At 61.1% G+C, this 14,619-nt stretch overlaps 4 protein-coding genes across 6 annotated transcripts; 1 reads left to right on the forward strand and 3 right to left on the reverse strand.

Moving 5' to 3' along the window:
• Nucleotides 1-233: 233 nt before the first annotated feature.
• Nucleotides 234-3,379, reverse strand: ARPC5L (actin related protein 2/3 complex subunit 5 like). Its single transcript, XM_071574153.1, is given in 4 exon segments — nt 234-808; nt 2,446-2,622; nt 2,863-3,104; nt 3,107-3,379. Coding segments are annotated over 4 exon segments (642 nt in total). The 5' UTR covers nt 3,267-3,379; the 3' UTR covers nt 234-745.
• A 68-nt stretch (nt 3,380-3,447) lies between these two features.
• On the reverse strand, nt 3,448-7,646 carry PPP6C (protein phosphatase 6 catalytic subunit). The gene is given in 7 exon segments (XM_071574152.1): nt 3,448-4,165; nt 4,839-5,048; nt 5,816-5,895; nt 6,229-6,370; nt 7,246-7,311; nt 7,382-7,526; nt 7,528-7,646. Coding segments are annotated over 7 exon segments (1,011 nt in total). The 3' UTR covers nt 3,448-3,916.
• Nucleotides 7,647-7,716: 70 nt separating this feature from the next.
• RABEPK (Rab9 effector protein with kelch motifs) lies at nt 7,717-10,119 on the forward strand. Of its 2 annotated transcripts, XM_071574150.1 has the most exons (7): nt 7,717-7,820; nt 8,079-8,215; nt 8,293-8,451; nt 8,523-8,684; nt 8,888-9,037; nt 9,200-9,349; nt 9,486-10,119. In XM_071574150.1, the coding sequence occupies exons 1-7, from the start codon at nt 7,762-7,764 to the stop codon at nt 9,743-9,745; spliced, it is 1,077 nt and encodes a 358-aa protein (XP_071430251.1). In that variant the 5' UTR covers nt 7,717-7,761; the 3' UTR covers nt 9,746-10,119. The 2 variants fall into 2 exon arrangements, with proteins under 2 accessions (XP_071430251.1, XP_071430252.1); XM_071574151.1 differs by lacking the exon at nt 8,293-8,451.
• Nucleotides 10,120-10,577: 458 nt separating this feature from the next.
• On the reverse strand, nt 10,578-14,516 carry HSPA5 (heat shock protein family A (Hsp70) member 5). Of its 2 annotated transcripts, none has more exons than XM_071574148.1 (9): nt 14,436-14,516; nt 14,124-14,262; nt 13,690-13,921; nt 13,322-13,459; nt 12,984-13,096; nt 12,491-12,881; nt 11,962-12,199; nt 11,617-11,784; nt 10,578-11,449 (listed from the first exon to the last, which is right to left on the reverse strand). In XM_071574148.1, exons 2-9 carry the CDS (start codon nt 14,237-14,239, stop codon nt 10,890-10,892), a joined length of 1,956 nt encoding a protein of 651 aa, XP_071430249.1. In that variant the 5' UTR covers nt 14,240-14,262; nt 14,436-14,516; the 3' UTR covers nt 10,578-10,889. The 2 variants fall into 2 exon arrangements, with proteins under 2 accessions (XP_071430249.1, XP_071430250.1); XM_071574149.1 differs by having other exon boundaries at nt 14,456-14,480.
• Between the last annotated feature and the right edge of the window lie 103 nt (nt 14,517-14,619).

Below are 14,619 nucleotides of genomic sequence, written 5' to 3' on the forward strand. Positions count from 1 at the left end.
TGACTTTCTAGCATGGACAAAGATATAAAAGGCAAACCCAGGGTGATTATGTGTTCTAGTCACTGCATCTTACATGTCTTGATTGGAACAGCTAAGCTTGGCCTCCCTGCCTACATCCAGGACACAGATTTGAGAATAAGGAGGTGGGAGCAGTCATGCAAAGGTGGACACAGCCTGAACTTGGACAGTATTGCTGGCCTGCTTTGGAATAAGTGTCAGACATATGGTTTAGCTAGAAATAAATTAATTCATGTGATCCAAGAACTTTATTGATGCAGCAGGCACTTCACTTTACATTAAATCAACCCAGAGTCCATCCAACCACATCCTCTGCTCACACACCCAAACCCACCTTTGTCCCACCCTCTCCCCCAGCAGCTGCGGCATCGCTGGCCCGGACGTGGCTACCTGGGAACTAAGGACACGGGGCATTGTGTGCCACCACACCTGGCACAGCAGCATCTGAAATACCTGTTCACTTACAGTAATAGCAGGCAGGAGTGTGCCTTCCCTCTGCCTGGTAAAGAAGGGAGCAGGAGACTGTCTTGGCTCCTGTGTGTGATAGTCGGAATTATGCAGGAATACTTCTATTCCTCCCCCACCTTTAAGGTTGAAAGCATTCCAAGAGGAGGTTACTGTAGGATTTCAGTAGATTGTAATCTCTATAGATGGACCAGTGTTGTTTCAGCTTATTCCTTCTTCTGAGTCCAAACCTGAACGTCATCTCTGCCCAAGTTAACAGTCTTTAAACAGTCTTTCTTGCTGTAAGAACTCTTACTATGGAGCCCAGCCCTCCTACTGCCAGAGCCTGTGGGAAAGGAGAGAGGTTATAGAGTCACTGTGTCCCACACAGAACAAACATTTAAGTGTTTAGCCACAGAAAATGTCATTCTCCAAAATCTAACCATCTTTTGGATCTCGAGGGCACCAGTGCTGCACATCTCTGATGAAGCAAATGTCTCACCTCCTGTATCCCTCAGTGGGAGAGGAGGAGGAAGGGCTCGTTTGCGTCCCTCAATGCAAATGACATTTCCTTCTGAAGTCTAGAAGATGGAGGTGATTATGAAAATAGAAATATTAAAGCTGACTGCTGAAAATGGGGCATTTACTTTGCAGCCACAGTTCCAGCAGAGCCCAGGAGTGTCACAGAGTGTGAGACAAGCACAGTGATGAGCAGGGAGAGAGGAAGAGGCGAGTGGAGAAATGCAAAGCACCTGCTTGGAGCAGAACCTGCAGGGGCTGCAGGCACGTAAAGTCTGAGCTACCAGACCTGCCACAGCCCTTTCCAGAGGACAGACCGGTCCTGCCACTGAGCTGACTTCACTCTGAGCAAGCCACACGTCCTGCCAGTAGCACTACACAGGAGAACACAAGGCTTTAAACCCTGCCCAGCCTACTCAGCCCTGCCTTGCTCCTTTCACAACAAAGAGGATGAGCTGCCCTGCGTGTGTCTGCACGCCCTGAGCACGTCACTGCTCCAGTCGGGGTGTGTTGTGTCACCTCCCACGCCGGGAGCACCCACCCACAGTTACCTGAAAATACCTCAGCAGAACCAACAGGGAAAAAAAGAAAAAAACAAACCAAAAAGCAAGCAGAAACATGTTCTTTGCTGTCCTGAGAAATGCCCTCCACCCATGTCAAGGCTCTGCAAAGCTGCTGACAGCTGCCACTAGCTGGAGTCACACCCCACCTCTGTCTGTCCTCCCGCAGTAACAGCCCTGCACCTTGTGAGAATGACAGCAGCGTTTGCAGCAGCTGCCCTGCACCCTGAGCTGCAGCATTCCCAGGGATCGGCTTTCCGAGGAAGAGCACTGAGCCTGGGCTGCAGCCAACACCCCTGCACTGGGGGAAGAGGTCACTTGGATTCCTGCCCAGGGGCAGTGGCACCCAGCAGCTGCTTCAGGGATGTGCCTCCACCTGGAATGTGCCTCATCCCTCACACAGAGGGAAGAAGGTTCCACCGTCAGCTGCTGAACACATCCCACATTCCCCATCTCTCATTCCAAAGAAACACAAGAGGTCCACTCTGGCCCCCAATGGAATCTTTCTGGAGACCTCAAAAGCCTCTTCTGGGCAAACCAAACAGGTTTGCTAAATCTGTGACTCAGGCAATGAAAACTGCCAGAGCTGAGCCAGGCTGGGCCCCCTCGGCCAGGCCCTCCCTGCAGAGGAGCTTCAGCTGCCCTGTCCACCCAAACCCACCCTCTGCCACCCTCTGCCACCCTCTGCCACAGGCAGCACGAGGCTCCCTCCGGCACACACGGCCCTGCCACAGCCCCACGGCCCAGGGTGAGGTCTGACATGTGGGCAAAGGCTTTGTGAGTCCAGGCTCAGAGACCAGAGATAAGGCCCTGCCTTCAGCTGCTTCTCTTGCAGGGGCTCTCCCAAAACCATTGACCAGGACCCTGTGAGTGTGGCTGAGCCAAGAGTGCCCCGAGCACGTACCTTTTCATGCCACTGAAGTAATATTGCACTGCTGTTTTCTGTTGGCTTTTCAAATCCTTTATAAATGTACTTCATTAACAAGTCAACACCATTTCTGTCTAAGGAATTCACCGCCTGTTCTATCTCACTGCTTTTAAAAGATGTGAGGACTTTAAGCATCGTTCCCTGGGCCTGCTCCTGAGAAGACAAGGAGAGAGATGTGAGAACCGGCGGAGTTGGGAACAATCCCCAGACGTGCGTTTGACAAGAGGTGGCCACGCTCCAGGCTGGGCTGTTTCTGGGGTTAAATGGGGAGGAAGGGCTGACGCCTGGGGATCACCTATGGGAAGGAACACACGGGTCACCGGCAGCCGCCGGACCGCAGCGGGTGATCAGCGGTCACCTCACAGCTCCCGACACCGACCCGCGCCCCGGTACCTTCATCGCCTGGTTCCTGCTGTTCCCGGGGGAGCTGCGGATCGCGGTGTGGAAGGCTCGGAGCGCCTCCCCTGTGCGGGGCGTCAAGGACTCAAACGGCGGCACCGCGCGGGGCTGCGCGGCGGCCCCGGGACCGTGTCGGGGCAGGGCAGGGCCGGGGCCGGTGGCGCTCCTGCCCCGCACGGGCGATCGGGGCCGGTGCCCGGTGCCCGTGTCCGCTCCCGCCGGGCCTCCCCCCGCTCGGGTCCCCGTCCCAAAGGATATTGCCTGAGCAGCGCCTCCACCTCGGGGCCGGCATCGGGCTCGGCCGCCGCCGCCTCCTCGGGCTCCTCCACGAAGCGATTCTCGTCGTACTGGTCGATGTCGAGGCGGCGGAAGCGAGACGAGAGGGTGCTCCGCGCCATCCCCCGCGGGGCCGGGCCGGGCCCGGGACAGGAACCGGGACAGGGACAGGAGCAGGGACAGGGACCGGGACAGGAACCGCCCCCGCGCGGCGGAAGCGGAACCAGCGCGGCCGCCCCGCCCCGGGGCAGGGCCGGGGGCGGCACCGACACTCGCGGTATTAAAGACACGAAAGAGCCTGGAAAAAATCCGAACAATGACTTTAATGTACAAATCCCGTCGCTGCGGCAGGTTCGCGGGTCGGACCGGAATCCCGAGGCACACGGAGCGAACCGGGCCCGGGAGCGGCCCATGAGCACTCGGCGCGGCAGCCCCGGCCCCGCCTTTGCTGCTGAAAGCTCTTAAAACTTACCAAAACAAAAAGCTGAACAAGAGACGGGCCCGAGCGGCTCCCGGAGCGCGGGGGGCAAAGGAGTCGGGTCGTCTAACCCTGGACTAGGCGAGGACTACATGCAGTAGTACAAATTTCAAGGACATATTACAAATACTCTGAAATTAATCTAGGGGAGGGGGGAAAAAGACTGCTACAGACACCATAACACACAATAAATTTAGATAATTTAAAAATAAAAAAGGCAAGAGGCAGCATTTCAGCAGCAAAGTGCTCAATAAAAAGTATATTGTAGGGGCAGGCCCGGAGGAGGGCAGAGGCTCAGAGGAAATAGGGCGTGGTGGTCCGGGGCGGGATGACACGCTCGGAGTCGGGCACTGCCCGGAACAGCTTCGGCTCCCGCGTGTTCACGTCCTTGAAGACCATGATGGAGGCGATGTTCCCGCAGCGGTAGCAGTAGTTGGGTGCTGACCACACCGTCACCAGCTTCTCATCAAACATGAACTTGTAGCCCTCGTGGACCAGCTGGTGTGCTCTGCAGATCAGCTTCAGGTTGTTGATGTGCACAAACTGCAAGGGAAGGAGGGAGGTCAGCGAGCCCCGAGCAGCCCTGGGCTGGGCTGGCACAGGGGAACAGAACAGAACTGAACGGAACTGAACAGAACGGAACAGAACGGAACAGAACGGAACAGAACTGAACAGAACAGCATCTGGGCCTTGACACCTGAGCAGGGAGAAACACCCCTAAGAATGGGTGGCACAACCCCAGCAGTGAGAAACGCTGTGAAATCCAGGTGGCAGCTGCAACACAGTGGGCTGTGAGTGCCCAGGCTCGATGCTCCCTGAACGTCAGAGCCTGGCAAGGCCAGTGTGTTACAGCCCTGGGCAGTCTGCTCACTGCTTTCCAAAAAACATAATTAACTCAGGAATTGTTAAGAAGAATTGTGGTTTTCTCCTAAATCCCTAGGAAAGTGTTCCACACAAAGTCCAGGGACACACTAGTGACTCTCACCACATTACACCTTTTAAAAACAAGATCAGTATTAGCACATCTGGCAGTCGTGTTTGTGCTTTTAGGTTCAGGTGGCTCATTTTTCCCAGCTCGTGTGGGCAAAGCTCCCCCAGAGCCAGGACCCCCTGTCAGAGTGTGACAGAGCAGTCCGTGGGGTGGCAGCACCCTCGGCCTGTCCCAGTGGCACCTCTGGGTCCCTGCCCTGCCCTGGCACTGCCCCGGCCTCGGTACCTCGTTGGTGACCTTGGCCCCGAAGAGCCACCCCGCGCCGCGGGGGCTGATGGCCCAGGTGTCCACGTCCTCGGGGTCCGACCACACCAGGTCGCAGAAGGCGCCTTTGTGGGGGATCTCCTGGTTCCGCTCGATGGTCCGGATCTGATCCAGGGTCTTGATGTCCGGGGAGAGCCCCCCGTGCACACACAGGATCTGCTCGTCTATGAGCTGTGGGGACACGGCGTGTGGGCACAGCACTCAGTGCCCAGCAGTGCCCAGCCCCACAGCTGCCCCCAGGGCAGGTGCTCAGCCCCACAGCCAGCAGTGCCCAGCCCCACAGCTGCCCCCAGGGCAGGTGCCCAGCCCCACAGCCAGCAGTGCCCAGCCCCACAGCACTCAGTGCCCAGCAGTGCCCAGCCCCACAGCTGCCCCCAGGGCAGGTGCCCAGCCCCACAGCTGCCCCCAGGGCAGGTGCCCAGCCCCACAGCCAGCAGTGCCCAGCCCCACAGCTGCCCCCAGGGCAGGTGCCCAGCCCCACAGCCAGCAGTGCCCAGCCCCACAGCTGCCCCCCAGGGCAGGTGCCCAGCCCCACAGCTGCCCCCCAGGGCAGGTGCCCAGCCCCACAGCTGCCCCCCAGGGCAGGTGCCCAGCCCCACAGCTGCCCCCCAGGGCAGGTGCCCAGCCCCACAGCTGCCCCCCAGGGCAGGTGCCCAGCCCCACAGCTGCCTCCCAGGGCAGGTGCCCAGCCCCACAGCTGCCCCCAGGACAGGTGCCCAGCCCCCCAGCACTCAGTGCCCAGCAGTGCCCAGCCCCACAGCTGCCCCCCAGGATAGGTGCCCAGCCCCACAGCTGCCCCCCAGGGCAGGTGCCCAGCCCCACAGCTGCCCCCCAGGGCAGGTGCCCAGCCCCACAGCTGCCCCCCAGGACAGGTGCCCAGCCCCACAGCCAGCAGTGCCCAGCCCCACAGCTGCCCCCCAGCAGGGCCCTGCACTCACAGCTGCAATGGTGAGCATGTCGAACACTTTGGTGCAGTATCTCCAGGCGTTGGCATTCCCATATTTTGTCTGGCACTCATCTGTGGGAGGGAGAGGCTTTACAGCAGCAGGGGCAGCACCAGCACCAAGGGCAGCACCTGCCAGCCCAGGGGTGGCACAGGGTCCAGCACTGCTGGGCAGCACCAGTGCCAGGAGGGGCTGAGCAGCTCCGGCTCTGCCTCTGTCTCTGTCTCTCCAATTGAATGTGGCACCAAAAAGCCAACGGGAACCCCACGTGCCAAGAGCAGCGAGATGTGCCTCAAACACACCCCCCTCCCAAGCAGGGGGGGAACAGCCACGTTAACAGAGGCCAGCCCTGAGCTCCCCCGTGCCCCCGGCCCTGGCAGGTTGGCACCCCCCGGGTGGGCACTCACCGTAGAACCCGTACACCTGCGTGATCTGCCGGCTCTCGTGGTTGCCCCTCAGCAGCGTGATCCGGTCTGGCCACTTGGCCTTGAGTGCCAGCAGGTACGTGAAGGTCTCCAGGCTGTAATAGCCTCGGTCCACAAAGTCCCCCTGGGGCAGAGACAGGGGCACGTGGGGCACCAGTGCCCAGCCCCGAGACAGCAGTGCCAGCCCCGAGCTGCCCCCGGCACAGAGCCCGGCACTGGGGCAGGATGTGCTGGAGCTGCGGGCACAGGCTGTGGGGCACAGGAGCTGTGGGGCACAGGAGCTGTGGGGCACAGGAGCTGTGGGGCACAGGATCGATGGGGCACAGGATCCGTGGGGCACAGGATCCGTGGGGCACAGGATCCGTGGGGCACAGGATCCGTGGGGCACAGGCTCTATGGGGCACAGGCTCTGTGGGGCACAGGCTCTGTGGGGCACAGGCTCTGTGGGGCACAGGCTCTGAGGGCACAGGCTCTATGGGGCACAGGCTCTGAGGGCACAGGCTCTGTGGGGCACAGGCTCTATGGGGCACAGGCTCTGTGGGGCACAGGATCCATGGGGCACAGGCTCTGAGGGGCACAGGCTCTGAGGGCACAGGCTCTATGGGGCACAGGATCCATGGGGCACAGGCTCTGAGGGGCACAGGATCCATGGGGCACAGGCTCTGAGGGGCACAGGCTCTGAGGGCACAGGCTCTGTGGGGCACAAGATCCATGGGGCACAGACTCTGAGGGGCACAGACTCTGAGGGGCACAGGCTCTGAGGGGCACAGGCTCTGTGGGGCACAGACTCTGAGGGGCACAGGCTCTGAGGGGCACAGGCTCTGAGGGGCACAGGCTCTGAGGGGCACAGGCTCTGAGGGCACAGGATCCATGGGGCACAGGATCCATGGGGCACAGGCTCTGTGGGGCACAGGCTCCATGGGGCACAGGCTCTCTGCGGCCCCGGCCGTGCCTTGCGCTGCCCCTCCCGCCGCTCCCGCCGCTGCCCCGCGCACGCACCATGAAGATGTAGTTGGTGTCGGGGACCTGCCCGCCGGTCCGGAACAGCTCGCACAGGTCATAGAACTGCGGGGAGAGGCGCGTGAGGGCCCGGCCCGGCGGGGCTGTGCGGGGGCGCCGGGCCGGGCCGCGTTACCTGCCCGTGGATGTCCCCGCAGACGGTGACGGGAGTGGACACGGGCTGCACGTTGGACTCCTCGAGCAGCAGGTCGCACACGTAGTCACAGAGGCGCTGCGGGAGCGAGAGCGGCGGGGTCGGGGTCAGCGCGGGCACCGCCGGTACCGCCCCGGCCCGGCCCGCCCCGGCCCGCCGGCCGCGGCCGCACCTTGAGGTCGTTCTCGGGCAGGTACTTGCAGAGCCGCGCGATCTCCACGTACTTGTCCAGGTCCAGCGGCGCCATCTTGGCTCGGCTGCGGCGGGGCCGCCACTTCCGGGAAGCGGCGCGCGCCGCCGGCGCAGCGGAAGCGCGGCGGCACTTCCGGCGCCACTTCCGGCCGGGCCGGGCTGGGGCAGCGATGGCGCCGCGGGCGCTGCCGGAGCTGCAGCCGGGAGGAAGGCCCGGGCCGGGGCGGTGGTGAGGGGACAGCGGGGACAGCGGGGACAGCCCGGGGCCGGGGCGGTGCTGAGGGGACAGCGGGGACAGTCCGGGCCGGGGCGGTGCTGAGGGGACAGCGGGGACAGCGGGGACAGCCCGGGCCGGGGCGGTGCTGAGGGGACAGCGGGGACAGCGGGGACAGCGGGGACAGCCCGGGCCCGGGCGATGGGCATGGCGGAGGTGCCCGGCGGGCCCCGGCTCGGCCCGGCCGCGCTGAGCGCCGCGCTCGCCCCGCAGGTACCGGCTGAGCCCCCGCGGGGAGCGGCCCCGCGCCCTCGTCGGTCTCGGCTGCCTCGTCCTGCCCGGCCGCGTCCTCCTGCTCGGCGGCGCCGACTCCGCCCGCGCCTTCGCGGACGCGCATTTCGTGGAGCTGGGTGAGGGCCGGGCCGGGGGGCACCGGGGGGCACCGGGGGGCACCGCGGCCGGTCCGAGCCCCTGTCCCCGCCCGCAGCCCCGCTCCGCTGGGTCCCCGCCGGCTGGCGCGGGCTGCGGCCCCGCTACGAGCACGCCACGTTCCTGCCCGGCCCCGGCCCCGGCCCCCCGCGCCTCTGGGTGTTCGGCGGCGCCCACCCCGCCGGGAACCGCGGCTGCGTCCAGGTGCTGGACCCCGGTGAGTGCCCCGCGGCCGGGCGGGTCTCCTCGGGCCGTGTCGCTGTGGCTTTAATGGAATGTCTCCACTAGAAAGAGGCACGTGGGAGAGCCCCGCGGTGCGGGGGGCGCAGCCGCAGCCCCGCACATTCCACACGTCCTCGGCGGCCATCGGGGCGCGGCTGTTCGTGTTCGGGGGCGGGCACCGCGGGGCGGAGCCGGTGCGGGACCAGCGGCTGCACGTGTTCGACACAGGTACGCGCTGCGACAGGAGGAGCCGCGTCCGGAGGGGTTGGGTGGTGGCTGTTCCTCGCCGCTGACGGGCAGGAACCCTTCATGGGATCCCTGGGAACTCTGACCCTGCTCCAGGCGCTTCCTCAGGAAGCCTCAGCAGGACTTTGGGGTCGCTGGTCTGTGGAGCTTCCACTTCCCTAATGCAGCTGTGCCTCTGTTTTCAGCCACCTTGACCTGGTCCCAGCCAGACACCCACGGTGACCCCCCTTCCCCTCGCCACGGACACGCCGTGGTGGCACTTGGGACCAGGCTCTACATCCACGGAGGTTTGGCTGGAGGTGCTTTTTACAACGACCTGTTCTGCATCGATACAGGTGAGTGGGTACCTGTGGGGGGGTGCTTTGACCTTGGGGCACCTTTTTCTTCTAAAATATCAATTCTCAAGTGCTTGAAGTACCACCCTCTTTGTTTGAATCAGCAGAACTGGTGGGTTTTGTGTCATGCACAGCCACGGGTTTGTTCTTTCCCTGCACCAGATGACATGAGGTGGGTGAAGGTCCCGGCCAGCGGTGACGTCCCCGGGGCAAGGGCCTCCCACTCCTCAGCAGCATTCAAGGACCAGCTGTACATTTTTGGTGGAATGGGGCCAGAAGGGGCCCTGGATACCACGTACAAGTATGACACAGGTAGGGGGGCTGCTCTCCAGGGTGGCAGAGAAGTGCCAGACACTCTGCCTGGGCTTAGGCTCAAAGCTGCTCTCCTGAACAGCGTCCCTGTCCCCGTGTGTGACACCAAAGCTGTGACTGTGTCTTTGCACTGCAGGGAGGCAGCAGTGGACACTCCTGCAGTTTGAGTTGCCCCTCCCTGCTGGGAGGCTGGACCACGCCATGTGTGTCATTCCCTGGAGGGCTGGGCCTCCCGAGGACACAGAGCCACCTGTGGCAGGAGGGGACAGTGCTGGGCCCCTCCCGCAGGGCCAGGGCTGCGCTGAGGACTCTGTGGTGCATCTGCTGTTGGTGTTTGGGGGGATGGACACGCAGGGGCAGATGCACAGGGACTGCCTGGTCACCCTCATCCAGTAGTGGGGCTGTGCCCCCACAGCACCAGCATTTCCTGCAGCTGGAGAGGCCCCTGGAGCCGATTTTGTCCAGGAAACACCCTTGGCCACTCCTGAGGGCCAGGGGGGCTCTGCCTGCACAGGGCCCTGCAGCCCCAGGCCAGGGAACCTGCCCCAGGCCCGGGTGGCTTCAAGGCACGACTGGAACTGGCACCATAAAAGCTCCTTCTGGACTTCGTTCCATGTCTTATCTCATGGATGGGATAAGAATCATGTGTAAAATAAAAAGACCAAATTCCAATTAGTTTTTTTGCTTTAATAACATATAGGCTACTTTTGAGTCTTCAGAAAACTGGCCTGTTTCATATGAGACTTCAATAAAGCTTTGGAGAAGTTTTACTACTGCAGGAAAATGTGTGTGTAGTTAAGCCAACCTCCTCCCTCTGTGCTGTGCACCACCACCACTGCAGGCAGGAGAGCAGCTGTGGATAAACCTCCCTCTCCCAGCTCCAGGAGAGCTGCCCCCTCAGCAGTTACTCCTGCTGGATCCCCCATCCTTATCAGGAAACTGTTACATCAAAGCACTGCAGGGAGGTCAAAGTCCACCAGCTCCCTTCAGAAACAGAGATGTCCAACTCCTGCCTTCAAACCTGCCACCTCTTCCCTTCCAGCTTTCTCCACACTCAGCTCGGGGCTGTGCCTGTAAACTCAGCCCCAGGTACAGCTGTTCCCATTTAAAGGATGCCAGGATGGGAACCTGGAGGGGAGAGCTCCACTCCAGCCCTCAGGGTTAATCCAACTCCTGCTCGGAGCTGGTGCCGTGACCGGGTAATGCAAATCACAGAACGGGAGCAGAGTCCAGTGTAAATAACAAATTTATTGTGGTCACTCCAGGTAGAAAAGCTCTACACCAAGTTCACATGACCAGGCTGTTAAATAGAACGTTCCACTGCCAATACTTGTGACCCCACATGTACAGCCCCCCCGCTCCCCTCCCCGGACATCGAGCGACTGCTAACGAAAAGCAGGATACAGCCACGTCGGGCTAGCGGTTCCAGCTCCACTCACGAGTGAAGATTCAGAGTTACATTCCAAATTACGAGTTCAATATTTTAAACAAGTGTTCCTGAGTCCAATATATACACACACCACATTCCGAGACGCCGTATCTACAACTCATCCTTCTCTGCTGGCTCCTCCTCCCCGGGGGGAGGGCCTGCGCTGCCGTACAGCTTGCTGACAATGGGCTGCACCACCTCCTCCAGCTCCTTCTTCTGGGCTTTGAAGTCTTCGATGTCTCCATCCTGATGGCTTTCCAGCCACTCGATCTTTTCCTCCACTGCTTTCTCTATTGTTTCCTTGTCTTCAGAGGACAGCTTCCCACCCAGCTTCTCCTTGTCCCCGATCTGATTCTTCAGGGAGTAGGCGTAGCTTTCCAGCTCGTTCCGGGCATCGATGCGCTCCTTAAGCTTCTTGTCCTCCTCAGCAAACTTCTCTGCATCGTTCACCATCCTCTCGATCTCCTCAGGCGTCAGCCGGTTCTGGTCGTTGGTGATGGTGATCTTGTTCTTGTTGCCGGTGCCCTTGTCCTCGGCCGTGACCCGGAGGATCCCGTTCACATCAATTTCAAAGGTGACCTCGATCTGGGGGACACCGCGGGGGGCAGGAGGGATCCCCGTGAGGTCGAAGGTTCCCAGGAGATGGTTGTCCTTGGTGAGGGGCCGCTCGCCTGGAACACAACGAGACATTGTTACTTTCCCAGCTGTGGCTGGTACATTGTGAAACCACGAGTGACACACTTTCCTCTACAAAACATCTACAGCCTTTGTGACAAGACAGCACGGACAAAGCCCCTGCAGCCTCCACCTGCCACAGGGGCCACCAGGTGACACCCACCTTCATAGACCTTGATGGTCACGGTTGGCTGGTTGTCAGAAGCTGTGGAGAAGATCTGAGACTTCTTTGTGGGAACAACAGTGTTTCTTGGGATCAGCTTGGTCATGACACCTCCAACAGTCTCAATGCCAAGTGTCAGGGGACAGACATCAAGCAGCACCAAGTCACCTGGAACAGATCAAGGGCAAGACTGTGACACGACTTCAACTGGCAACATCCCAACACTGCAGAGGATCCCAAAGACTAAGGAACACTGAACTCCAAGGACTGGACTCCATTTGCTTGTCAATACCCAACATCCACTGTTCAGTCAACACTCCTGGGTGTCAGTGAAGGTTTCATTACCTGTATCCTGGTCTCCAGACAGAACTCCAGCCTGGACAGCCGCACCGTAGGCTACAGCCTCATCTGGGTTAATGCCACGAGAAGGTTCCTTCCCATTGAAGAACTCTTTAACAAGCTGCTGGATTTTGGGGATGCGAGTTGATCCACCAACAAGGACAATCTCATCAATATCAGACTTCTTCAGGTCAGAATCTTCCAGAACTTTCTGAACAGGCTTCATAGTGGAACGGAACAGGTCCTGGGAAGACAAAAACCACACGACTGTGAGAGTGTATTCCCAACATGTTCAGTGTCTTCACTGTGCAGCCCTGGGGTACAAAGGACAACCACTACAGAGAAGGGACATCAACTGGGTGATGAGCAGCCTTGGTGAGGCCCCAGCTCCCTGGCAGGGAGCAGCTCCCTGCTGTTCTGTGCAAGCAGGGAGTTATTTATACCCCGAAGTGCAATGTCACAGCATGAGATGCTGCACATTCCCAAGTCCCCAATCCAGAGCCAAGGCCATGTAACTTTACCTTTCTAAACTTACCATGTTCAGCTCCTCGAACTTGGCTCGAGTGAGTGTCTCTGAGAAATCCTCTCCTTCAAAGAAGGACTCGATTTCAATCCTGGCCTGGTGCTGAGATGACAGGGCTCGCTTGGCTTTCTCCACCTCCCGCCTCAGCTTCTGCACAGCTCTGTTGTCCTTCCTGACATCCTTGCCAGTTTTCTTCTTGTACAGTTTGATGAAGTGCTCCATAACACGCTGGTCAAAGTCTTCTCCACCCAGGTGAGTGTCACCATTGGTAGCCACAACTTCAAAGACTCCGTTGTCAATAGTGAGGAGGGAGACATCGAACGTTCCACCGCCCAGGTCGAACACGAGGATGTTCTTCTCTCCCTCCCTCTTGTCCAGTCCGTAGGCAATGGCAGCAGCTGTTCTGCACAGGGAACAGCCTGTCAGAGCTGGGGGTGCCCCGGCCGTGCCCAGGGGCAGCACAGGGACGTGCCCAGGGGCAGCACAGGGACGGGTGGGCACTTACGGCTCGTTGATGATGCGCATGACGTTGAGCCCCGCGATGGTGCCGGCGTCCTTGGTGGCCTGGCGCTGCGCGTCGTTGAAGTAGGCTGGCACTGTCACCACGGCGTGGGTCACCTGGGCAGGGACAGACACTGTGTCAGAGACAGGAGGGGAAGCCACAGCCTGGGAATAGTGCCAGCTGCCCACCGCAGGGCTAGGGACAAGTAGGGCACTTTCTGTACACTGAGGTGAAGACCCCCCACCAGCTGGGGCCACTCCACAGGGCTGACTCAGCTCCCCCATCTCCCCTTTCTTGAAGCTGCTGCTCTAAGGTGTTACCAGCAGCTCCCCTGCACTCACTTTCTTCCCCAGGTAAGCCTCTGCAGTTTCCTTCATCTTTGTCAGGACCATTGCAGAAATTTCTTCAGGAGCAAATGTTTTTGTCTGTCCACCTCCAACATCGACCTGAATATGGGGTTTGGCTTTCTTCTCAACCACCTGAGGATAACAATGGACAGTGTCTCATTCAGTCCTCTGTACAATTACAATCATTCCTCCTTGTTTCAGTGCTTCATTCCCCCTGAAGATCAAGCAAAGCTGTGCCAGGAACTGCTTGTTCCTCCCAGGAGAGCCCCAGGGCTGCTCAGAGGGGCACCAGAGCCAGATGCCTCTTCTGATGGGGGCTGTAGGCCCCTCCCTATGCCCCACCCTCCACCCTCAGGCCTCACCTTGAAGGGCAGGTACTTGATGTCCTGCTGCACAGAGGGGTCGTTCCACGTGCGGCCAATGAGTCGCTTGGCATCAAACACGGTGTTCTCGGGGTTGGACGTCAGCTGGTTCTTGGCGGCATCGCCGATCAGACGCTCTCCCTCAGGGGTGAACGCCACGTAAGACGGCGTGATGCGGTTGCCCTGGTCGTTGGCGATGATTTCCACGCGCCCATTCTTAAAGACGCCCACACTGGGGGGAACGGAACCGTCAGGCGGCGCCGGGGCCGCACCCCCTTCCCCGCACAGCCCCTCCCGAGGGCCCGCCGGCCCTGCCCCCCCCCCCCGGGGCCCAGCACTGTCCCAGCACTGCCCCCTGGCCCCACCATGGGCCCCACCGCGGCCCCAGCACTGCCCCCCCGGCCCGGCCGCCGCCCCGCCCGGTCCCCGCTCACCAGGAGTAGGTGGTGCCCAGATCGATGCCCACTACCGTGCCCACATCCTCCTTCTTCTCTTCCTCGTCCGCCCGCACGGCGCCCAGCGCCAGGAGCGTCAGCAACAGGAACCTCATCGCGATCGCTCGCCCGCGCCCACCTGCCGGGGGTCACAGCGCCGGTTACACAACGGAGGCGCCACGTGCGGCCCCCCCGTCCCCGCGCGGCCGCCGCCCGCCCGTACCGCGCGCGGAGCCGCCGCCGCCGCCGCCCGTGCCCGCCCACCCGCCCTCTCCGTGCACAAAGGCCCCGGCCCGGCCCCGCCGCCCTCACCGTGCCCGGCCCTGACGGACCCGCCGCTCCGCGCCCCGGTCGCTGCTGCGCCGCCAGGCCGCGCCGCCCGCCCTTTTATACCTTCCGTTACCCCTTCGTGGAGCCTCCCCATTGGCCGCCGCGCCCTCGCTGGAGCCTCCCCATTGGCCGGCTGCTACCCAGCTGGCCTCTCGCGATTGGCGCG

The sequence above is a fragment of the Pithys albifrons genome, chromosome 20, assembly GCF_047495875.1.
Source record: "Pithys albifrons albifrons isolate INPA30051 chromosome 20, PitAlb_v1, whole genome shotgun sequence".
Lineage (NCBI taxonomy): Eukaryota > Metazoa > Chordata > Aves > Passeriformes > Thamnophilidae > Pithys > Pithys albifrons.

Excerpts from the sequence above, each read along its gene's own strand:
- RABEPK (XM_071574150.1), top strand. The coding sequence starts at position 7,762 with ATGGCGCCGCGGGCGCTGCCGGAGCTGCAGCCGGGAGGAAGGCCCGGG. Across the intron at positions 8,452-8,522 it reads CGTCCAGGTGCTGGACCCCG|AAAGAGGCACGTGGGAGAGC; the intron begins GTGAGTGCCCCG and ends TGTCTCCACTAG. Across the intron at positions 8,685-8,887 it reads GCTGCACGTGTTCGACACAG|CCACCTTGACCTGGTCCCAG; the intron begins GTACGCGCTGCG and ends CTCTGTTTTCAG.
- HSPA5 (XM_071574148.1), bottom strand. The coding sequence starts at position 14,239 with ATGAGGTTCCTGTTGCTGACGCTCCTGGCGCTGGGCGCCGTGCGGGCG. Across the intron at positions 13,460-13,689 it reads TCAAGTACCTGCCCTTCAAG|GTGGTTGAGAAGAAAGCCAA; the intron begins GTGAGGCCTGAG and ends TGTTATCCTCAG. Across the intron at positions 12,200-12,490 it reads AGTTCGAGGAGCTGAACATG|GACCTGTTCCGTTCCACTAT; the intron begins GTAAGTTTAGAA and ends TTGTCTTCCCAG.